The sequence below is a fragment of the Cavia porcellus genome, unplaced genomic scaffold (assembly GCF_034190915.1).
Source record: "Cavia porcellus strain 051 isolate PalLab524CR breed Dunkin Hartley unplaced genomic scaffold, mCavPor4.1 scaffold_14, whole genome shotgun sequence".
Taxonomy (NCBI): domain Eukaryota; kingdom Metazoa; phylum Chordata; class Mammalia; order Rodentia; family Caviidae; genus Cavia; species Cavia porcellus.
The window spans coordinates 68,732,402-68,757,317 of NW_026947497.1; the positions used below are offsets into that span (position 1 = coordinate 68,732,402).

The window sequence follows — 24,916 nt, forward strand, 5'->3', positions numbered from 1 at the left end:
GCAGTCCTCCTGAAAATATGGGCATTTAGTGCTGGATTAATGGCTTTCTCCATCCTGATTAGCATCCTGGTTCCATCCCGATCTTTTAGGAGGAAAGGATTTGGAAACTTCTATCTTGGTCCAATGACACACCACAGTTTTGCCCAACACTGAGTCTTCAAAGAATTTCATGACTCACTGTATCTAAGATGCCTCATACAAACACAGAGGGTGATGAATACCAAAAGTTCTAGAATGCCACGGATCTCCTGATGACTTCTGAGGCAAGAAATCCCTGCCCCACAGAGGTAAATCACTTAGTAATGATCACAGTGTATTTTCCCCTTTCAGAGGTTGCCACATGACATCCCAGAATGGAATGACCCCTGGTTTTCTTTATACCACATAATATTTTAGCAAAATCGAACCTCTAGTTTGCCACAACCAAGCCATTCCTCTCTTCCTTGAGGCTTCGTGTCCTGGTATCCTTGCGCATACTCATGGCCAAGCCAACTTGAAGTGAGTGGGACCAGCAGAGTGCAGGTGAGATGACACAAGTTCTTTCTAAGGTGAAGTCTTCTTTCCTGTTGCTCTTTCCCCTACTCCTGAACCACTGTGTGCAGCTATTTCCTCCTCCAGGATCCCTTTGCATTTGTGAGGTTGGAGAACTGACCTTCGATGCTAGAATTTTCTTCACTTTTTAAGGATCAATGGTACTTTGGTACTGATCAAAGGATCAGTCTTTCTTTGTGATGTCTAGCCTTATTTCTAGAGTGAAAGTTACTAAAATGTGCCATTCACCTAATATGTTTCTCAGCTTACCTGATATTTTATTTAGAAAGAGACAAAGCCACCCAATGCTTCACCATAATGCAAGGTTCAAGCATTCATATGAAATCAGGAAGGACAATTACTTTTCAGTGTTCTTCAGTGTCATCTTTAATGATTGTCTCATGTATGTTCTGCTGTTATTAATGTTTTGATTTCAAAATGTGCAAGTTACTATGAATATTAAATTTATTTTAATGAGATATTTATGTAACTCTACAGTCTATGCTTTGGGCTAAAATTTGAAAGTTTGATTTAAATGTATATGTATTGTACTTTCAATACAAGGTGTCCATACATTTAATTCTAAAGCAAATTTCCCCCAAATATATGTGCACAGTGATCATCCCTATTACCACAAATGTCTCGAAAGTCAGATGGTAGATAAGCATGAAGAAGGCGGCAATCAAAATAATTTGTGCAAAGGCTTCTGTGGAAGAATTTGTTTCTGTGTCCTACATTGTTCCTTCTTTGTCTCATGTGGTCATCCACATGATACACCAGTAGGTACCCAAGGGCAGGGCACCATTTTCTTGATGTTAGATGAAAAGTCTAGGGGGAAGGGAGTGGAGCTAGACAAAGAAGAAGGGCTCCTGGAGGACCAGAACAGGCTGAGTGTGGACAATGGTTAGTTTGAGGCCTGAGGCTGGATCTCCCTGGCCTTTTACCTGCCCAAGGTATCTTTTTAAAAACAGTTCAAGCACTTCCCTCTCAACTCCGTCCACAGCCAGCAGGCAGACCTGGGGCCCTGGGGCCTTGGATGGGGCTCTGAGGATTTGGAGGGTAAGGTACCTGGAAGGCAGATAGGCAGGCTTCTCCCCAGCACTTCATTCATCCAGATCCCTTGGGCAGAGCAGGTGTATATTCCTGGATGAGTGAAAAATGGTAGGAGGAAGGAAAGTAAATGATTGACCTGTAGTACACAGAGAGCAGAGCTGGGATCTAAGATTCTCTTGTCAGATCATCTCACTTTGAAAAAGTCTTCCAAATGGTCTCTCATACTATTTTTTATGAGCCGGTTCTCTCTGCAAGCTGAAGGGTATTTCTGAAATGGGAACCGGACTGTGTCCCTCTTTAGCTCAGAATCACTGGTGAATTCTCACAGTCTTCACAAATGAACACCTCCCTCTTCAGCAAAGGTCTGTGCTGTCTCACTCCTGGCTGTGTGACGGCTGCTCCCCACCCCACCTAGTGCCTCCCCCACCCCGCAGGTGCCTCTTGCTGTTAGTCACAGAGACCTTGTTTCATCAGCTCTCCGCTGCGCAGGTATCCTGTCCTCAATTTTCATTTAAACTCTTTAACAAGCCACGTGTATGTCTCTTGTCCTATGGAATCTCACAATACCTCTGTGATCTCTATCACCATTTCCTCATGGAAAGTGGGGATTTGAAGAATAGAGAAGCTAGAAGACACTTTCTAGTGCTTGTACACCCCAGAGGCAGAGTGGAGGGGGCTTTTCCATCTCTCTGAGGCTTTCTTTTCTGCGAGGGACTGAATGGGTGGAAGTGTGGGGTGTCACAAAGTCTCACTCTTGGAAGAGGTGGGGGCCTGTCTCCAAGTAGTTCTCCCAGTTCCTCCAAATCTTTGCTGCAGCCAATAGTCTTGTAATAATGGTGGCCCTTCACCCTTTGGCCCACTGTGCTTCTGCCCAATGCTGGGGCATCTTGGGTCTCCCTGCTCAATGGTGTGGATAAGGTCTAGATGAGGACAGCTATAGCTGTGCTTAGGCGTTGGTCAGGTGATCTACTGAGCCACCTGGCAAGAGACAGATCTGCACCTCATTCCCAAGTTCCATCTGGACCCTGTGCCTACCGGAGGAACAGGTCTTTGAAGGGCTCTTTTGAGGCCTGCCAAATGGCACTGACCGGGATAGACATTACACTTGGCCAGCAGATGAGGCAGAGACTGACTAAAATAGCAACACTGGTCATTTCCTGGAAACCCCAGCTCGGCCTCCCCCTATATGAATGGGTTTACTTTGGTAGAACTTAGGCTTAAATTCCTATTTCTTCTCTTAGTTAGGTCATGCTTCACCAACCAGCTCTAGACTCATCAGTAGAATCAGTGTGAGATTTAAAATTAAAAAGAAACCAGCCCGGGTTTCGGTCCTGAGATTCAGTGTTTACATCTCTAAACGAATTGTTAACATCAGCTCATGGAAAATGACATGAGATGATAGGTGTGAACACACTTTGTGCAAGGGCCCACAGACTTACGAGCAGCTGTTCCTAAAAGAGCTGTTTCAGTTCGCAGTCTAACTCCCAGACCCAGCAGACATGAGGAGGAGCAGGATGGAGGGCTTACCTGTGATATTGTGAAGCATCTTGTAATAGGGATGCTGGCAGGAGAATCTGATTTCAGATTTGTAAGTGGTAAGGTTGTTCATCGAGGAGAAGGTAACCAACCCATGTTCCAGCTCTGTTGGGGCTCCGCAGTCTACAACTGAGAGAGAAGTGAGACCCCTTAATTGTCTTTTGCTTGTTAGCTTAATGCCATCTGATGGATCTCTTTTGCAGATGCGCAGGTTATGTACTGCACTTTGGTTATCACTGCATCCAGAGTCCTGGGAAAACTTATGGTAACTGAATATACTTCTAGAGTCCTCATAGAGCAGCCTTACTATGGTGGTAAATCTGGTTGGTGTTCATGGGGTTGTACAGTGTGCAACTTGTACAGCCACTTGTGGACCTGCTACAAGTTTTTTTCCCCGTTATGATACTACTATATGATCAACTCACCTGGGCATGAGGTCACTTTAAGGGCAGGGACAGGTCTTCCAAGATTGAAGGAGACCTCCATCTCCTCTCCTCTGCTTCCGTCTTATTATGAAATTGCCTCTGCTTCTTTTGCCCAAGTTTGAAACCCATGACTCAGAAAGAAAATTCCGGGTGACATGAACCAAAAAAATCTTCCATTCTTTTAGTCCCAACCACAGGCTATATAAGAGCAGTTAAAGTGCTCACATTGGAGCTTAGTACACACACATACACACACACACAATAACCAACCAGACAAAAAAACATCTTTCTCTGGCATGAGAGTACACAGCCACAGCCTGCTGGCTCAGCCACAGAGGGTAGGAGAAGGTGAGGGTGGACCAACTCTTAGACTTTATCTCCTCACTATCTCAAATTATTGGTGGCTGGATGTTGGAATTGGTTGTACTCACACACTACAGCATGTAACCAAAGATGCTTGCTCCTCCGCCATGGGTTTGGGGAGCTGGCAAGTTTAGTCAGCTCTCAGGGGATCAGCAGCACTGGTGGAGTTCAGCAAGCGTCAGCCCAGATTCAGGCCACCTTGTCATGCCGTATTAGAGGCTGAAGGCCCGATTTATAAACGTCTTTTCAGGAGCCTCCTTTAGGAGGGAGAAATGATGCTTGCTTACTTCTAAAACAACCCTGGTCTTAGGTATTAACAGCCTAAGGCAGAGTTGAAGGATCAGAGGGGAGCTGTGGAATTTCACAATGGAAAGGGACCCTGGGTAGGCAACCTAGAAGATTCTCTTTATTTTTCAGACAAACTCAGAGAGGAGACTTGGTTCATCTAATGTCACCATTGAGTTAAGCACTAGATCTGATCTTGAATTCAGTGCCTTTTTAATAAATGGTACCGATAGTTTCTAAGTTTTCCTGCTCAATGGTTTCTGTTTTCCTGCTCAATGGCCTATATTAGATGTTAGCTAGCTTCCTGGTGGACTTTAAGTCTCAATATTTCCTGAGTCTTGGTGGAATTTCTAAAGTTTTACCTCCTCTTGACTTCTTTAGGAAACAAAGGGACAATTTACTCCTATATGTAAAGTAAACACTGTGTTCTTAACTTTAGGATTTCTAAGTCATCTTTTTCATCTTTAGAGAGTCATTTAACTCAAATATGTAGGACTTCAAGATTCTGTATGTTAGAAGAAGGGGATAAAGGAAGGGAGTAAATGTAGGTACTACTTATCTTCAAGGAAAGCAAAATCCGAAATATATACAAACAAACTAAAAAACAAATGGGTATTTTTCCCCTGGCCTCTAACCTCTCTGGACAAATCATTTTCATTTGTTTAATCACCCAAAAGTGAAGATACCTTTCTAGTTTGTGAAGTAAATGTGTAAAGGTTAATATCAGAATAATAAAATGTAATAATAATATTTATTATCTGGAACTATAAACAATTTTAAATTTATTTTTCTGCTGAGTCTCAAGGCAGACTTTACTTCTTCTTTAGGAAATGCCACTGTCCAATTCCTAGATACTCATATCACTCTTGTCTCCCTTAGTATTTTGTAGCAGTTCCTTTGGTCTAAAGTATCCTGGAGATTTAACTGCTTGGTTCCTAGTGGATGAATTCCAGGGCCAGCCTTGGACTTGTGTGGCTGGGGCTGGTGGAGAGATATTTTCCTGATCGAGGGCATGATTTTGCAAGGCTCCAGAGAAGTGATTCTATTCACTGCCAGAGCTAGTTCTATGACCAGATAAAGGGGTTGGTAAGCACTGGAAAACAGAGGGTGATATCAATATAGTTACAGTGAATGGGGAAGGGTGCATCTTTTCCCATAGGTACAGCAGCTGGCAAAGAGCTTTTTCTTTCTGGGACATGCAGGCCACTTCCTTCGCTAGGTCCCTGAGCACACCTGGCACCATCAATACATGTCTACTGCTGTGCCTCAGCTCACCTACCCCCGCTTCAGGCAGGGTCTCATCTTTTTTTTTTTTTTTTGTAAAGCTTTCTCTGACGACTTCTATATGCTGGACTCAAAAATGCTTGTTCTTTCCCATTTCCTTGACCTTCTCTGCTCATCATCCTTCAGTGTGCCTCCACTGTTACCACTTGCAATTTATCCTTCTTAGCCTGCAGCTCTGAGCATGCTCAACTGCAATCTGAGGCCTTCATAGAGGGCTAATTCTCTGTCATTGTCTCTCAGAACCAGAGATCAGACCCCAGTACCCCTTTCCAGCCTCATCTTTTTCTGTCCCCACATCTCAGCTGCCTCTGCTTATTGTTCTTGCCGATGCCATCATTTCTGCGTGGGACACCCCATGTCCATGTGGCCAACCTCTCTCCCCAGGTTTTGATCAAATGCTACTTCTTCCTGAAAATCATTTCTAATTCTTCTTACTGGACAAGGCAGCATCCTTGTTCTAGAACTCTTTATATAGGTCCCTCTGATAGCACCTGTCTTATGTTGCCTGGTATTACAATTATTTGGGCAGATATCAAACCTCCTTATTTCGTTATGGTTCTCTCTATTGCAAGGAATATGGTTCTCTCTATTGCAAGGAATATGCTGCATGAATCAAGCAGTTAAACCTCCATTTTTTTGAGCTGACACTGGGCATCAGCAGCCAGTGGTATTCCTATGCTAGCATGGCACGTCAGCCTCCAAACTGGTCACTGAGTGTGCCGGCAGTATCCTGCCCTCACCAAGTGGTCAGTTACTCATTGGGGAGTCACAGTCTAATGCAGGGAACCTCTGAAATGCGTGTCCAGACCTCATGTGTGTTGGAACAGAGCATCTGGCATGCAGGCTGCTGCTCCTCAGCCCTTCAGCAATCATAACCCAGTAATGTCCACCGTGCCAGAGCTGAGCCACTGCTCTCACAGGTGATGCCTCTCATTTCAAAGTCTTTAGTCAGCAAAGTCTAAAAAACACAAAGCTTGTAAACCCCAGAGGAAAGAACCTCCAATGGTAGGCTTTCAGCCCTGGGTGAAGTATGAGTAGGAAATATTCAGATTCCCCAAAATCCATACTGTGTGGGTCATTTTTTACTGACTCATGGTTGGTTTTTTGTTTGTTTGTTTTTGTACCAGGATTGAACTCATGACCTCATGCCTACCAGGAAAGCATTTGAACCACTGAGCTAAATCCCCGGCCCCTGTACTCATGGTTGTTAAGAAAGTAGCAATAGATATGAATTTTAAAGTCAAAAATTCATCAGCAATCTAGGTCATTTGAACATGAGATGTGGTATGGATTAGAAGCCAAGGCTCGTGCTGATCTCCTTGGCCAAAGGCTGTGTGATTGTATGGAAAATTTTGCATTTCTAACTGAAGGTATTCTTGCTTTGAGAAGTGTGTGATCCATTGAGAGGGTCTAAACATTGTCCATTGTCTTTTCATTATTTTCTGAAGCAATGTTTGAGTGCTGAGTGAACCCCAGATACTCGGCAGCTTCAACTGCTGAGTTGCATTGTTTGGTTCAGCATCCATGCTGACCCACACCAAAATGGGCAATGGAGTGCAGGTGGGTGGGGAGAGGTGGAGTAGCTCTGGGACCCGGGGTCTTTGAGAAGGTCCATTCCTGGATGTCTGCACTGTGTGGGATTCCCATCATTCATCTGTCACTTGCTCTGCCTGGAGTTCACTCTCCAAATCAATCTCGCTTTCTGCCACCATGGTGGAGTCAGAGTGGAGTCAGGAGACACAGAGGAAGGAATCAGAGAGAGGAAAAGAGAGAGACAAAGGAGAGAAAGGGAAAAATTAGCAAGCAAAGCAGAAATAGTTGATGCAGGAAATACAGAAATCACTCAATTGGAATTGATTAAGAATGCACAGTTTAGGGACAGACAGCATGAAGGACAGTTTGGGATAGTTGAATTTGTACCTTTCTAGAATTTGCACACTTACACTCCTTGGCTCTTTAGGAGAGCCTTGTGAAGTTTTCCCTTGTAGGGAAGTTTGCATTTATCAGGTCCAAGTTCTCGTCCGACAGATAGCATTTAGAGTCTAAGAGGACTTGTCTCTATATCAAGGTGCATGTGGCACCAAGCAAACTTGCACAATTGCTACTTCTTGATTGGGTGCATACATATTTATCACACACTGAACCTTTCTTATCTGTTCTTAGTGCCTTCTCCCAGAATTCCTGGGACTCAGCCCACCATGAAGGAGTAGGGTCATATTTTCTTTTCTTTTTGTTATTTTTATTGCTTTTCTTCTTATTATTCTTTTTGATATCTCATTATTTTAATTTATTTTTTATTTTAAAAAAGCAAAACAAAAAAGAAAGAAATGATGCAGAAATTCAAAAAAATACTGGGAAATTAATATTAGTTAATATATTGCATATTGTTATCTTAGAAGTAGTTGTTCAAGTTACAAGACTTAGGCATAAATGATTAGTCAAACAATAACAGCAGTTTTTGTTTCTTTTTTTCCCCCTTTTCTTCCTTTCAGTGTTGGGAATTGAAAAAAGGGCTTTCATAAGTGGTCCACTATTGAACTGTAGCCTTAAGGTTGTATTTTCTTAAAAGAACAGAGAACTTTTTATTGCCTCCTAATACAAGTCACAAAAATAGTGTTTCTGATTATGGTAGTGATATGTGTTAATGCTGCCTTTTAAGAAAAAGTATGTGTCTCATCAGGGAAAAATATTAATAATATTCCCTAATCTCCTAAAGGGCAAATGAGTCTCTTTTGCCCTTTCATTAGGAAATCCTTTTCCTAATGAGTGGATTAGGCTAGGTATAGAGAGAAATAAGCTTTTATTGAGCTTTATTTATTCTTGGCTCTCCAGAGGTGTGGTACATATATTAATTAACCTGGTTAGTTCTCAGAACAATCTTAAGATCAGACACTGAGGTCAAAAGAATCTGAGTGGGTTCCTTGGGGACACTCAACTCAAAGGATCTGCCTCTGAATCTGGAACTTCATGGCTCTAGAACCAAATCCTGCCCCAAACATCTCAAATCTTCCTTCACTTTCTTCATAATGACTCTTGCTTCGTCCCAGAGTGCCTAGCCTAGGCATAGCGCCACATGCTAAGCTGGGCTGTGTAGGATTGGAGTTCCTCTTGCTTGGATCTTATCTTCCCCACCTGAATTCTCCTAGAACTCTGTGTAGGCATGCGCTAAATGATAGTTGAAACTTTGCCATAAAGTATCTTTCTTTTCCCACATTGGGTTCTGACTATAGCCACACTATCATATGAAAAAGAAAGACAGGCATATTGTATTTCCAAATTCTGCCTGGAACTTGCTTCAAGGAAATCCTCCTGTCTACCAGTATCCTCTCTGGTAAGATCAATGTGGGAGAAAGAAAAGACGGCAGCACACCCAAGTTTGCATGAAAAGTCATGAAGTAGAGGTGATTAGGACCAAACTTAATTCTTGACTTCCCTTTCTCAAGCCAGTTCCCACCCACTTCTTTCCTTCTCTCACTTACTCTGTCACTCATTTCATCAGTGTTGTCCCATGTGAGTTTCTAAAATTGTAGTCCACTCCGGTCTTGCATTGAAACCACTTGGGTGTGAATGGAGAAGAGTTAATAGATGTAACTTGAACAGTGGTCAGTAAGAGGATGTATATGGATTGTACTGTTTTAGAACCACTGGCATATGTTCTAGAATATTAAAGCTAGTACAAATTAGTTTTCAGTTGAGATAAAAGATCATGTCCATGATTAGTGAGGGAGTTAGGGGCAGAGCCAAGGCAAAAACTCTAGGTCTCAAAAGCAAGTAAGTAGCTATATCTTCTCTGCTTCCTATAGTGCCACTGTGCTGACCCAAGAGCCATGTCCACTAAGCCCTAAATTATGAGCTTATCCTGAAGACTCAGCGAACATAGAGGATGGCTATATAGACAAAAGGATGACTCAGCTCTGGGCACCAGTGCCAAACTGGTTTCCTGAATGAGCAACTGTCAGAGCTCGTTTCAAATCTGGCAAAAATGCTATTCCTTCAGCAAGTTTGGCAACTTTTCTGGAGACTGAGGTAAAAATTAATATTTAGAAAGTAATCTTGGGCCCACAAAAGTTTGCTTTGGGATCCCATGTCTAATTGCAGGGAGAGGAATTAGCGTTCTTTCTGCCAACTCTCATGGGCCTCTTGAATTCGCGCCCATGTCCCTCTTACAGAGCTCTCACCAAGCTCTTGTCTTGGCTTGGTCTCTGCTTCCATTCCATCAGCAAAGGGGGATTCATTAACCTAATAATGAATTCATTTGCTTTTCTTACTTTGACAGGTGGGTATCTTGTTGCTCCATGTTCCATCTTTCAGACACTCAATTTGAAACGTGTCCATCATCACATTATCCTGAGAATAAACCAGAAGAAGGGAGGGAGAAGAAAAAGGGAGTGGGGTCAGTGGTTGTTTTCCAGAAAAACTAATTCATACTCCAAATATGGCTGAACTCAACTGGGATTTTCCACACATGGACTTCCAAGGGCAAGCTGGAGGAGAAGGGTAAGGTTGACAATGAATTCCATGTCCCACTTTATACTCTGAAAAGACACAAGGTCCATGTGCTCACGAGTCTGGGGCAATAGTTCAGAAAGAGAAAGCCTTAGCCTTGATTCCTTTTTCAGAACACTGGTCTCGAACAAGCGGTCAGCATCACCTGGAGGGGTTCTTAAGATGGACTATTGGGCCCTGCCCCAGAATTTCTGATTCAGCGAGTCAGTCTACCTAAGCATCTGCATTTCCTGCAAGTTTCCAGGTGATGCTGAGGCTGCAGTCCAGGGGCCTTTCTTGGAGAACCATAGAAACCAGTGGTCCTCTAGCTTGATTGTACTTTATGTTCACCCGGAGAACATACAAAACATGCCTTGCCTGGTCCCAGTTCTTTAGTTGATCTGAAGTGAGACTTGGGAGATATTTGCTTTATTTTTAATGAGAAGAACCAGTATTTCAGAGGATGGTAGAGTAAGCAGTGCCTGTTTGCTACCTTTAAAAGCTCGACTTCCCTTTTTAGCACCCCACCCCGCTCTTACAGGCCTGATGAACTATGTTACAGTTCTGAGCCCTGATTGTACAGTTGTATGGACTGGAAATTTTAAAAGCCAAGCCATTTCATTCTCTGATACAAGACTTTGGTGCCAGTTCTAGGAGTAAGAGAAATCTGGGACATATGCTTTAAAATGCTAGAATATTTGGGAGGCTCACAGGGTGGCTAGGAAATACCACACTAGCGCTAAGGCAAGTCCCAGCAGCCCGTCTGCTCTGGAAGGCTCTGGAGAGTTTCTGTAGCCTGGCTACTGCTCACCTTAAGCACTTTGTAGCCTGTGTCACAGCTGACGAGCACTTGGTCTTTGAAAGAGTATGTGGTTTGCAAGGGTTCGATTTTCCCGTGGACAGGAGGCCGTAGCCCTGGGCACTCGTTGCCTGGTGGGAAGCAAATAAATAGACAGCAGGTGAGAAAACAAGGAAAAGTCTGCAGTAAGTATAAGCCCCTAGAAAGCATGGCCTGATGAGGCGGAAGTAACATAACTGGGTACTGGAGAGGTTTCTAGGCCCCCAAAGACACATGCTTTGCAGCCAGGAGCAAGTTAATTTCCAACCCCCCTTCATTTGCTGATTGGCAAACCGAGGTGGTTGGCCAAATGATTTCATTCAAACTCAGGGTTGTGAGGAACACTGAAGTTCATTAAATCCAACCCTTGTCTGACGCTTTCTTTACAACACCTTCCATACTGACTCCAGTGTCTATTTGCATTCCTACAGGGACCATGAGCTAACTCCTTTCCAAACCTGTGCATTCCATCTATGGATTCCTCTAATTAAATGAACATTGTTTTTTTATACAACTGAAATTTGTGCCCTTGTAAGCTTTATCCGCCCAGGACAACTGCAATCAACCTTTCTTCCCATACCTGTTCTTCAAAGCATTAGAGGTGCCATCATACCCTGCTGAGTCCTCTCTTTCAAGGTGAATTATGACAAGTTCCTCCAGGTCTGGGCCTACCCCTGATACTTTTTCCTAGGTAAACTCTCTTTTGTTAATTTTCTGTCCACTGATGTCCCCAGAGTGGGTGCTAGATGTGATAATGAAGACAGAGCATCAGGGTCTATGAAATCGACCAGTCATGCTGAGCTGCTAGTCACCCTTCTTTTCCTTGAATGCATGGGCTTGTGGGGTCCAATGGTCCCATCAGAACTTGGGGCAGGACTGGCTGCTTTGGGACATTAGAGGTGGGGATTTGTGCTTTACCAGTTTAGGGGCCTACAGGGAGGCAAACTACCAGGATCACACATTCAAGCTACGAGTCATACCCAAAGTCCAGTCCCAGAATTAGAGAAGGCTGGAGCTGGAAGCCCCTCTGAAGATGTGATGAACCATCATATGGGGGTGTGAGGGTGGGGTTCAGGAAACAAGATTTCTCTTATTATTCTCCTCATGCAATGCTGAAGGATAGCCAGTTTGGAAAACTACCGATCCAGTCTGAAATAACATCACTGCTCCCCTTGACCTCCTTTTATCAAAGGGAAAGTAAATCAGGAGGGAGCATATGGCTTGGTCCCAAGTTATTCAGCCAGGAGTCTGGCTTAGTCCCAAGTTATTCAGCCATGTTCCTCTGTTGGGGACTTGGTAGGTCCCTCTCTTATGCCCTCCTTCCTGATGAGGACCATGCAGGGTGTTTCAGTAGGGCCCAGCAGGACAGGTGTTACCTGCAGCCCTGTACGAGAGCCTCCAGCCCCGGTTCTCGCCCGAGTTGTCGCTGTGGAACAGGATCTGGACACTGTGGCTCTGGGTACTGATGAGTTCTGGTGCCTTCTCCCCACAGAAGGGTCCAAATACATTGGAGCCGGCTTTAATCTAAGGAAAGCAATATAGACAAAGAGAAGAATTACATCTGATCCACAGAGCAGCATCCCTGCTACACTGCACTCTGGGGTTTTCTGGAAGATGTGATGGGAATCCATGAACTCACTTGTGGTTTTAGTAGGACTTTCCAATCACCAAACAGCTTCATCTCTACTCTCTTATTTACAGTTTACAATGGCCCTGGCAGAGGACTAGGCAAGTTAATAATCTTCTGCTTAATGGTGAATGAATTGTGGCTCAGAGAGGGATAGCACCTTGAACCACACACAAACCAGAAAGTCTCTGCTTTCTATGGATCTGCAGTGTGGATGGAGGAGATCAACAATAAATGACCCACATAATAATGGTAGCCTGTTATAGACATATATGCTATATTTAAAATTCATTTGCTAAAATCTATGCAACCTATAGAACCCATCATTTATACAGTAGACTAAATAATAGCTAACAACCTCAAATAGGTGGTCAAGTAGGACCTTATAATGAGGTGACACTGATGGGTCAGGAAGAGTAGAAGCCTGTTGTGTGAAGAGCGGGAGAAGCACTTTCCAGCCAAGGAAAGCAGTGTGAGTAGAGGTCAAGGGCAAAGGTGGAAATGAAGTTGGCAGGAAGGAAGCTGCGGGGCTGGGCCTGAGACAGTGGCATGACCTGAGCTTGGAAAGGCAGGTGAGGACCACGCTATGTTGTTTTATTTCAAGTTCAACCATGACTGAATCATTATAACTTTGAATGCTGTGGGAAAACCAATTGTAGAGTGAGGTCAGAAGCAAGAGAACCATTGGGAAGTTTCACAGTTGAGCAGGAGAGTCAGTAAGAGTTGGATTAGGATGGATGCAGTGTAGAAGTGAAGAAGTTAATAACTGACCCAGAGTCCCCTGACTTCCCAGAGTCCTGTCCTGGGTCCTTCCGGTATGTTTGACCATTTTTTATTCTGTCTCTGAGGAATGACCCCTTTTCATTCTGTCTCCTTAACTGGAATTTGGTGACTTCTATAATCCTGAGTGACATCTTTCTTTCATCATGCAGAGGGAGGAAAAGTGAACACTCAAATGTTAAGTGCCTGAATGAGTCTCCCATGTGAAGCTTCTGGAATGCCATGCATGGTAACCAGAATTTTAGAAGATGCCTATGATGTCATACGTGGTGTTACTTTGTGACTACATTATAATATAATATGAATATATTATACCCTAACTAAACAATGCCCTAAAAAAAGAAATTTTTCAGAGAGTGACACAGAAGGACCTGAGAACAGCCTCTAGATGCTGAGAGAGACCCCGTTGCTGGCAATCAGCAAGAAGATGGTACTTCAGTCTTACAATTGCAGGAATCCAAATTCTGCCAGCAACTTAAACCTAGAAGTGAATTCTTCCACAGATCCTCAAGGCAAGAGCCCTGTCCCACTGACACCTTGATTTCAATTGCATGGGACCCAAAGTAGAGAACCCAGTTGAGCCCACTCTTATTTCTCCTCTGCAGAACAGTGTAGTGAGAATTGTAAGCTGTTAACATTGGTGGCAGTTAACCACACAATGAAAACCTATGCCCTAATTTATTCTGCCATCTCACCTATAGCCATGCTGCCTCTTAGCATCTGAATCTAATTTCAGGGCAGTAGGGCTCTAAGTTCTTGAGTTTCCTATCACAGTTTCTTAGCTATCTCTGCTTCTCCCATTACTGGTAGTTCCTTTTTGCATATCTCATTTTATGGCCTTTCCTGACCTCATTTGTATGGGTCTCTTCTATTTATCTCTCTGAATTTATTGTGTTGTAGCTTGCAACTATTTCCTCCTCAGGGCAGTTCTCAGGAGCATTCACCCAGTTCACACAGCACCTATTTGTGCAGGTGATGGGACCTGCTTTTTTCCCCGGCTTACCTTCTCTCCTGCAATCAGACCCTGATATTCAGTTCCACTTCGCTATCTCAGCTGGTCACTGTCTAACACTTGCTGATTTTATTTCCTACATATCTAAAAAATATGTCTCCTGCTATCTCAGCCACAACTTGATTTCAGGCTGCCTTTGTATTTCACCCATGCTACTGAAATAGTTGCAATTTAAATAGTTATTGGTCTGTGGTAGTTTTTCATTTCTTTATTTGCCTGGTACATAACATCTTCTCCAAAGCAGGACCAAATGCATAATTGTTGGGTCCAGTGCAAAATAAAAGTGGAGACTCTTTGTTCAAATTGTATTCAGAAATACAAGGGGGCAGCTGTGGAACATTACAGTGTGGGTTGTTTTGGGGTACCGGGTCCTAGGTGACCACATAGGCTGCACACCTACAAATTGAGCCTGTCTCTAAGGAATCTTTCTAGAACATACATTTGACCCTGTGACTCTCTAGTGCAAACCACCATGGTGGCCAGGGGGTTGTTTTTGATTTGAGAAAGATCCTCGTACTGAATCTGATTAAGCTGGTACCTGTTATTTTAAGTATTTGGCTGGGGGAGCAGCTGCTTGGATCCCAATCTTGGGAGAACATGAAAAGCCCATGATGTCAATTTTCCTGGTTCAGTCCAGAATTCCCAGCATCCCCAGGATAAGTGTCCACTGCAAGCTCACCTTGATGAAGTCATAGGGGCAGGGCACCTCAGGATGGTCCTCAATGTCAAAAAGGTCCTCAAACTGCAGGCTGACCATGAAGCCTTCCTCCAGCTCAATGGTATAGAAGCATTCAGAGCTCTTGGGATAAGGGTTGGGGTAGTCGGGGCTGGTGATCAGGCCGGTCCTCTGGGTAAAGAGGTTGTCACTGCACTCCACTGTGAGAAACACATGGGGAAGATGGCACAGCTGGACCATAGCCCAGCAAACCCTTGCTTGTTTTCACTGTGTGCCTTTGCTTGTGGCCCCACAAGGTAGGCAGGAAAAGAATCAGCATCCTTACTTCACAAATGGGAAACTGAATCCGCATGAAGGGAAGTGAGTTACCCAAGTGTATGCTAGGTAAGCTGCAGTCAAGATTCCAGTGCAGAATTTTTAAGCCTCTACACAGAGCTGTTTACCCCTGGGACAACCTTTCTCATCAGAGTCCTTGGCACTTGGAGGGCGCAGGCAGGGATTCCCAGAAAGGAGAGTTTTGAGGTGGAAGGGCCATGTGGAGATTTTTGGCTCTGTTCATCCCTGTTTTCCCTTTTGCCCAGATTCATTGAGGTCTCTGCTCAGATCTTTCCTTGATTCCCATCTAATACAGGGTCCTCACTCTCCAACTGCCCTTCCTTTCTTCACAGTGAGACTACTACCCAGCACTATGTCACATTCACTTGTTGATTTCCTTGCTCCCTCTGGACTCCGCATGCTCTGAGGCCAGCTTTGTTTGCCTTTTTATTTACGGCACCAAGGACCCAGTGTCCTGGGAGCCTGGCCATGACTTAGCCATGTGAGGAGCCTTTATTGCCACTGAACTTTTGCCCTTGGGCTAACCCGTGCAAGTGCTACATATTCATGCTTTCTGAGTCTTTGTTCATCCTGCTCATTTGTAAATGAGAAAACTGTAGCCCAGTGAGAGAGTCACAACTCACTGCAGTTCTGAAGCTATAAGCTGCAGAAAGTTTAGACTAAGGCATCATGATTCTGTGTTTGTTTTTGTTTTCTACCCTGTTCTCACAGGGCTAATCCTTAACCCAAAATGGGCCAAAATGGGTCCTCAAGAGGGTAGGTCTTAGTCTTATGTACAATGCATAGGTAGGCATATAATTCATAAATAATGTGCAGCATACTTGTGATGTAAATAAAAGAGAGGTTTCTAGGGGCAGGTGCAAAAGAGAATTGAGAAGTCTTGCTTTCCTTCAGTTTTTGCAGCCCTTACTCAGCTTAGAGTATGTACTTAATATTTACTGAATAAAATGCTATAAAACATAACCTTCTATACTCCTATATGTTCTTCTCTTTATACTGCTTTATACTGATAGGTAGGTAGGATAGGCTTTATTCAGAAACAAGCAGCACTTCTTGAAAGGGAAAGAAAACTCTGTCCCTTCCCTTGCTTTTCTCCAGTGATCACTGACTCAGCTTTTGAGTGAGATTCCAAACACAGTCCCTCCTCTGGATCATACTAAGCTCCCAAGAGTTTCCCAAATGTCCCAAACTTGGTCACATCTTGAAATGTTTGTGGAAGCTGTTATCTTTGATGGAATCCCTCCTTCTCGTATTCTTTCATCCCTGCCAAAGGACATAATCTGTAGAGAACATTTGCTCACTTCTCCAGGCCAGCTTAGGTTTGATTGTGCTATATCCTTTATATAAATGTAGTAAAGGTCACATTTGTTGCATCTAACAATTTGTTTATGTGGCTATTACCCCTGAGCCCTTCTGTTGGTTGAGCCAGCAGAAGGTGGTGGAATGCCAACTTGATTGGCTGTGGGGTTGGCATAGGGCACTGCTGGAGCACATTTTTAGGTGTGTCTGGTTGGGTCATGGAGCTGTGGTTTTGGCTATATCTGGTCTCTTCCCCTTTCTTCTCTGGTGCTGCTCCCTAGTTTGCTTCTGAGCCACCATAAACAGAGCAGCTTGGCTCCTTCATACCCTTCTATCATGTTGTTTTTCATATTGGAACCAACCAACCATGGACTGAAGCCTCTAAAATCATGAGTGAAATGAAACCCTTCCTCCTTTCAGTTGTGGGTGTTAGATACTATGTCGTATCAAGAGTAAAGATGATTCATACATCTTCCATTTCTGTATCCCTGCCCCAGCCCAAGACTATAGTGTAGGAGCCTCGGTGATGGGAGGTGAAAACAAGGAATGATAGGAGGAATGTGAAGTTTTTTGCTGCATCCTCTTTACCTCCCTCATTTTTCCTTTGGAATGAGGTTCTCTCTTTTGCTGATGAATTTAGGGGCCATTGAAACAAAAAGGAATTGCTGAGAGGCATAGTTCATGGCTCAGAAAGAAAAGACTCAGAAACCCAGATTTCTCTCAAACTGAGGTTGACAACCTGCGGTAGGAGAGGATTCAGAGATCTATGGAGCAGCAATACTGCCCAGGAATAAACAGGCAATGATAGCCTAGTAGTCAAAGCCTCTCTCATGCACTGTTTGGAGAACCAAAGCCCAAGCTTCAAGGTTGGGTGAGCATCTCAGCATCTCTATGCATATGGTATCTAAGCTGCATCTCCAAATTCATTTTTAGTTGTACCTATTATGTCTGTCTGTCTTCGGATCTCCTCATTGGAAGATGTCACATAGCATAGCCATGTACAACATTATCCTCAAACCTTACCTCGACAGGTCCTGTTGTCTGTGTGAAGGATGTAACCAAAGCGGCAGGAGCAGTAGTAGCCACCGATATAGTTGTGGCAGTAGTGGTCACAGGACAGCTCCTCGTCCTCCCTTTCCTTGCATTCATCCACATCTGCAGAGCAGGTACCTTCAGTCAGTCAAAGCATGCATGATGCTGGAGATGAGAACTAACATGCACAGAGCACTTAGTTGAGGTGCCCAGTCATTCTCAGGAGGTGCATGCTTTCTCTCATTCTGTCTTTATGTAACACACAGAGGTGGTCGTCATCTTCCTTTCACAAGCAAAGAAACTAGAGCGCTGAGTAGTTAGGCGGCTCACCCAAGAGCACAGTCCACCAGGCTCCAGCCTAGGCCCCCTGACTCATGGTAGGAAAACTTCCTTAACAGTGGTGGTAATTACTGCGCCAGGCAAAAATCTCAGGAAGCAGAACTGCTACTATCCTCACATTATAGATGGTGAGACAGAGACACAGAAAATCCAGGGGGGCTGGCTTCAGAGCCATCTTACTCCATGTCCCTTTCCTTTCCTTTCCTTTCCTTTCCTTTCCTTTCCTTTCCTTTCCTTTCCTTTCCGTTCCGTTCCGTTCCGTTCCGTTCCGTTCCTCTCCTCTCCTCTCCTCTCCTCTCCTCTCCTCTCCTCTCCTCTCCTCTCCTCTCCTCTCCTCTCCTCTTTCCTTTTCCTTCCCTTCCCTTACCTATCCTATCCTTCCTTTCCTTTCTGTCTTTCTTTTTTTTATTTCCCTCTAACATGGATCAAGTTCTATCCTAGATATCTGAATACACATGTCTCCTTAAGACCAAACATCACATGAAAATATGTACACCAAACACCACCCTCATCAAGGGACGCAGTTTAAACCATAATGCACTACCTCTGCATACTCATCACCATGGGGAACATTTTGAAAACTGGCAACATTTAATATAAGGAGCAACCACATCATGCACTGGTGGGCATGTATAAAGTGATGTCATTGGTTTGGGAAAGGTCTGATAATTTTTCTGTAAAACTACTCAGCATCACTTCATGACCATCTAATTCTACTCCTAGATATTTACCCAAAAGAAATGAGACCATATGCTCATAAAAAGAGGTATCAGAAGCTTCATAGAAACTTTATTAATCAGCATCAAAAATGAGTAGAAACTAATTGCTCATCGGTAGAACAATGAATAAAGACTTGTATTCATACTATGGAATGTTACTCTACTAGGAAAAGGAATAATTATTAGTACATGCAATGAAATAAAGAGCATTATTTCATTGAGTAAAACAATCCTCATCCCCTATGTCTATTTTCCATGTGCTCATTTATAAGTATCGGAAGAGGCATAGGAATCTATGGCTAAAATAGAAGAATTGTTTGCTTTGAAGGAACTAGAAGCAAGGATCAACTGGGCAGGAGCATGGGGGAAATTTCTGGGTTGAAATTATTTTCTTGATAAAGGTTTGGATTATATGCAAATACCAAATCTTTAAAATTCAACAAATGGATACTTAAAATTTGTGTATTTCATTTCATGTAAATTCCACACTTAGAAAAACTCTGTAAAACTTAACAATATCTATACATACTGAAGTATCTAAGAAATAGAGGACCAATGTCTACAATCACTTGGAATGAATTGAAAAAGATGGATTGATGAATGAACTGATGATAGACAGATGATGTGGAAGTGAGGGTGGAGCTTCCATTTGATTGATTTTTGGGATCCCCCTGGGGGAGTGATGGAGAACAGGTTTAGGCGGGTAATGGAGGCTGGCCTTGGTATCTATGTCTGGCTCTTGATCTCTCCTGCTCTGGTACAATTCCCTTGCTCTGTTTTCCAGCTGATATGAACTAATACTCTTTCATGTCCTTTTGCCATGATGGTTCTACCTTGAAGCCAGCAGATCATGGACTAAATCCCCCAACCGCAAATGAAATTAATACCTTTAAATTGTGATTGTCAAGTATTGCATCCTGGTAACTGGAAAGCTGACTAATTCAGATAGATAAATCCATGGCAGTAAGAAATGAATGGTTTCTATGTGGTACACAGATGTTCTCTCTCCAGGAAATAGTGCAAAGCTGTTTTCATCTTTATAGAGAAAAGCAATCCAGGAGTTGAATCGCCCAGGTCCCCAACTTACCCACAGCCATATAGTGGGCATCAAAGCCTGTGAATCGCTCCTCATTGGAGAAATCTGATCGGAAGGTGACGGACATGAAGGAGCCAGGGGAGAGGACCACTTCCTGGCCTGGGGTCTGCTCTGTATCTGTGGTCTCCTTCCCACAGAAAGTTGCCAGGACCTGGTCTTCAGTTTCTACCTTTGAGGTTAAAGTGAAAGGGAACAACATGAGTGACTTCACATTATAGCTTCTTTCTTGATTTCCGGGAGGAGAGAGGAAGTGGCGGAGTGCAAGTAGACTCAGATGCCTGGGAAACTCAAAGAAAGAGGGTTAGGCATCCTTGGGTTTGAGGAAAGATGCGTGACAGGTTAAGTTAGGGTGTTCATCTGGTCAGTTTTGTTCATTTGGTTTCGTCTCTTCAGAAGGAGCTTAGTATTTGTCATTCCTGTTGCCAACCAAGGGGTTTACTTATTGAACATAACTCACTGTTAAAATTTAACAAGAGTTAGATACCTTGAAGGCAGATTGGATATTTAATAGAAATTGTCTACATTTGGAAATTATAAACAATGTAAGTTATTCACTGAGTACCCAATGTGTCCCAGCCACTGAGCACAGCATGAGATGGGGGTGCTGAAAAATGAAGAGACAGAGGACACAGGACAGCAGAGTTCAAATCAAGGGAAATGGACACGAAGGGAGTTAGGATGTAACATGACAAGCACTTCAATATGAGTTCTCAGGAGTTGCAAATCCCCACTAGAACATAAACAAAAGAAAGCAAGACAGTTGTTATAGCTATGTCCTCAGGGAGTGGGCGAGACCTGGCACATGGTAGTTACCCAGTAAACACTTGTTTATGAGAACTAAAGTTGCAGACCCATTCTGAGAACTATGAGAAACCAGGGAGTCTCGAAAAATTGTACGAGGCGATGTACTTAGAAGGATATGTGGAAAGTAGATTATGATTGACTATGGGTACCAGTATTTCTGTAAGTGGAAGATACTAAGATCTTCTCAACAGGAAGTTAGGTCATCAAAACTGTATTTAATAGATGGTGTTTAAAATGCAGAAAGCATATTGAAGTCATCTAGAAATGGTGTCTCTGTATGTATTCAGACCAGATGCAAATAAATAAAAAAAAGTCTACTTGCTGAAAAAATTTCCAGCTTTGAAAGAACTGGAAGGCCAAGGGGGATTCAGAGAGCAAAGCAGAGATCCTATGATGTTACCTGAAGCTCACTGTGTGTGTCTGGTTCGAGATGCAGGTTGAATAGCTGGCTAGTGAACTGAAGTTGACTAGGAATACTTGACTGCCCACTGGTCTTGTCATCTTACACTTAACTTGATTCTTTTAAGTTTGTATTTGTGCTTGTAGTTTCTGGGGTAATGCTTTAGGCAAGATACATGTGGAAATCCTATGAAGGATGGCAAGTCATTAAAACAAAGTTTCTAAAGGCTGTCTATCTCTAAGTAGCTTCTATTAAGTTCATTGTTTTGTTCATTAACTTAGTATGTCAGAAGTATCTGACATTTGACACTTCTGTTTTGAAACTAATGGTTTATTTATTTAAAATAAGAAGCCTTTTTAAAGAAAAACATTTTGCCCTGGCAACAAAACACAAGGATAATTAATCACTAACATTGGGAATTGAAGTGTAAACAGAAAATGAGATCATGGCTTTGCTATTTGTTCTTCCTTGCAGATACCAGGGAATTCACAGCAGCCTCCTTAGTATAGAAAGTGCCTTTCTTTACACAGTGGAAATGTCACTTAACAACCCAGCTACAATGTCATTTTGGTTAACTGAAGTTTCTGGATATCTGAAAGTCTATGTATAATCTTTTAAAGTTCTTTTTTTCTTCTAGATGCAACACTTCTTTGTAAAAAGTGCTTCATAAAAATCCCAGTTACATGAAATGTGCTAACATTTCCTTGGTGATCCATGGGCATTCTTATGACACTCATTAAAGGGAGACTCTTGGGGGTATTGAGTTGTGAGATATTGCTCGTTTTCTATGGAATGCTGTCAGACTATATGCCTTTGTAATTTTTATGTCTCCTTTATGTGATAATCTTTTCCTTCTTTTAATCAGTCTAGTAGGTGTACTTTTTGGTTTATTTTTAATATGTTCTGAGTGATAAAACACTTAAACTTCTCTTGTCAGAATTTAATGAAAGAGAAGACTAAACATATGTGGGGGGATTGTTTTATAGGTAGCTGTATGAACTGAGTGCTCTAACTTAGCAACCTCTACTTTGGGAGTACTCTAAGGTGTATGGACCTGCTATGTAGAGGTTCTGATTCTACCAAAAACTACTTTATAGTTGTCCCCTTTTTAGCATCCAGTTATACATCTGTAAAAGGGATTTGGACCCTGCAGGGATCTAGATTCCCTTGTAAATCTGAAAAACTGGTGTTCTACCCAGTCAGCATTGCGGACACTAAAGCAGCATTGTGGTCCACCCAGAAGATGGTGGACAAGACTGCTAACACACACATTGCTGTTGCATGATGATGTGCTTGATGATACTGAACTTGTTTGTGATCTGCATCTATGCAATGCAAAACCAATTACCAGTGAGTATTCACTGCTTGAGCATTAACAGTTCCAGCCACAGAACCTCCTTTCTATAACTTGGCATCCTTGGGGCCTCTTGGCTTCCGTAGTGTTTGAGCATGGACATTTTCAACTGAAATGAATCAGAGATCATTTGGAATAAAGAGATACCTACTGAGAACCTGGGGTAATGTCTTCCCTCTTTGTAACTTCTGGATTGCAGATAGTCATCGCCTGCAAAGTCACACATTTCCAGAGAACAGGGAAGCAGGCCCAAGCAGAGAGCCACAGCAAAACTGAGTCACACATACTTTTAGAAGTAGAAGAAGCAAGGACAGTAGCCAAAGGCCCTGGGAATTCAGTTTGCAACCCAAAATAGAATCCTGAAAAAGCAGAGCTGGGAGGGTGCTTTATGAGTTAGTTCAATTTCCCTTCTTCTACAGGAAACTAAGGTCCAGAAAGGGAAGTGACTTTCTCAATGGTCGTGAGATAGCACACTGTTTTTGGATATCAATTTTGCTTTTGGATGTGTTCTGAGACTGTGGAAAGGAACCACCAACCCAGGGAGTACATGACAAAAGACACAGATGCCTGGTTAAACAATTTTTCTGGCTCATGAACTTCTTGAAACCTTATCTTGGGTGCATGGATTGTTTCCCAGAAAGGATGTGGCTCAGTGACAGCTCTAGCCCTAACCTAAACACAGGGGTCACCAGCACTGCTTAATAGTTGTATCTTCTGCTGTGGTTATAATGTTCTACAAAGATCCTTTTTCTCAAAGCACAGGCACAGGGTTGCATCTTATTTTCTGCTTGGACTGCCCTATCTCTAGGATCATCATATCAACATGAAGGAGGGAGCCTATTGAGTGAAGTCCCAAAATTCATAACAATAGATTCCATGTGGCAGAGGATGACAGATGTTTCATTTTCCTACCTTTTATTGTGGACAGCAGTATCCTTGTGGACTATTGTTATTTAGGGCACCAACATGTGGTTACATGTACTCAATTTGTTTTCTTTCAACTCAGTTCAACAAATATTTATGTACCAAATTCTGTCTGGGCTTTAATATGGAAGATGCCCCAAATTGCTTCTTTTGTGGCATGAGTTTAAAAAGCCCACCTCCTGCCTTTGGGAATGTGACATTTAGTAGCATATGGTAAGTACTCAAATGTGTACATTAGAGAATTGCTTGAGTATGGCAACTTCAATGAAAGATGGGTAGCCTCAGGGATTTCAAGAAGGTAAAAATTGCATTCAGCTGAGGACCAGAAACATGTAGGAGTGGGGTTGTAGCTTAGTGGTAAAGCACTTGCTTAGCACACGCAAACCCTCCTTCATTTGGTTTGATTCTCAAAAGAGAAAAAAACCAAGTAAACAAATAGCTTAGGGAGAAGAGAATGTCCTTTGGGCTGAGGAATGGTTGTGAGCAGGATTCAGGCAAGTAGAAAGAGTAGACAGAGGGTGGGGTGGTACGGAGGAACAGCCTGGCACAGTGGATAGTGAAGACTTGGGCGTTGGAGTCTCAACCAAGCTTCCTTGTACCACTTGGGAGAGGAGAGGAGCTCTGTTGAGAATAGGGAACAGGGAACCATCTCAGAAGAAAAAGTCGGAGTCCCTGTTTTCTAAGAGTTTTCTGAAGCACAAACCTGCAGCAGGGAAGCAGGAAGTGGTCCACATTTCTATGGCAAGACGCTGTGGCTTCACGCCTCAAAAGGGCTCATGTCAGAGTTCATAGCTGCTTTGGCAGTGCCCAATCAGCTACTCCAAGGAAAGTATGGAGAAAGTAATTCAGGAGTTTTATAGATGAGGAAACTGAAGCACAGACTGTTTAAGTGTGAATCCAATGAACAATGAATGATCCGGTGAATGGGGAATGAGTTTAGTGAGTGATGGGGCCAGGTCCACAATTGTAGCCAACATCCAGATTCCCTGGCCAGGGCTCAAGGGCTTCTGGATCCCTGATCAGTCCTCTTTTAAGTGCTACTGATTCTCTAGCCCACACTTCTTGATATATTAGACAAACAAAGGCTCTCCTACAAGTCCTGGTACCTCATGATTTGGCTTATCAATGTTCACAAAGTATACCATGAGGCCTTCCCAAAATCCGCTCTGGGTCTCTAAAGACCATTTTGTACTAAGTTTAGGCACACATTCAGGGTGAGTGCTGTATTATTCCATTCTCCTTCTCTCTGTAGTTTCAGATTAGAAGGGCTCCATCAGGAATTTGTGCAAGTTTGGAAGAAAATAGTCATTACTCCTGATAGTTATTTTGGACAGTCGTAGAACTGCCCAATAGGTTTTAATGTTCCCATTTCCTCGACTCTGTATTCAGCTCTTCTTTTCTTCTATTGGCTCTAGCGACCAATCAGGGCTGGTGCCTGTCATCAGCTACCTTCATGTGGAACCGCAGAGGAAATCTCTTCACGTGAACTTTACAGTCACAGCCCTTCTTTAGCCCTCCACTCTGAATCACCTCTTCCAAGGAGCAGACTTGGCACACTCCTTTGGAGATGCCAACATTTGCACCCACGCCATGGCTCTGGGTTGGCGATCTCTTCTGTGGCCCTCTAACTTCCCACTCCCAACTTTTACCTCTTCAGCTCATTTCATAATTGTATGAGTCCTAATGTTCATAAATACCCATTACCTCATAATAGTATT

The 24,916-nt window shown here is 43.1% G+C and overlaps 1 protein-coding gene and 1 long non-coding RNA gene across 5 annotated transcripts in view; one reads left to right on the top strand and one right to left on the bottom strand.

Moving 5' to 3' along the window:
- Masp1 (MBL associated serine protease 1) overlaps positions 1-24,916 on the bottom strand; it is a 66,338-nt gene that overhangs the window by 19,181 nt on the left and 22,241 nt on the right. For 3 of the 4 annotated variants that reach the window (XM_063261219.1, XM_063261220.1, XM_013160272.3), the window contains 8 exons: positions 19,708-19,885; positions 17,554-17,685; positions 14,899-15,095; positions 12,177-12,324; positions 10,774-10,892; positions 9,746-9,824; positions 3,112-3,249; positions 1,600-1,674 (listed from right to left, as the gene is read on the bottom strand). In XM_063261219.1, coding sequence (XP_063117289.1) covers positions 1,600-1,674; positions 3,112-3,249; positions 9,746-9,824; positions 10,774-10,892; positions 12,177-12,324; positions 14,899-15,095; positions 17,554-17,685; positions 19,708-19,885 — 1,066 coding nt within the window. Of the gene's footprint in view, positions 1-1,599; positions 1,675-3,111; positions 3,250-4,292; positions 7,180-9,745; positions 9,825-10,773; positions 10,893-12,176; positions 12,325-14,898; positions 15,096-17,553; positions 17,686-19,707; positions 19,886-24,916 lie in introns of those variants that run through there. The other variant, XM_005006872.4, reaches the window with a different exon arrangement.
- The window catches only part of LOC134478766 (uncharacterized), a 51,617-nt gene that overhangs the window by 12,578 nt on the left and 14,123 nt on the right, over positions 1-24,916 (top strand). The window lies entirely within an intron of this gene.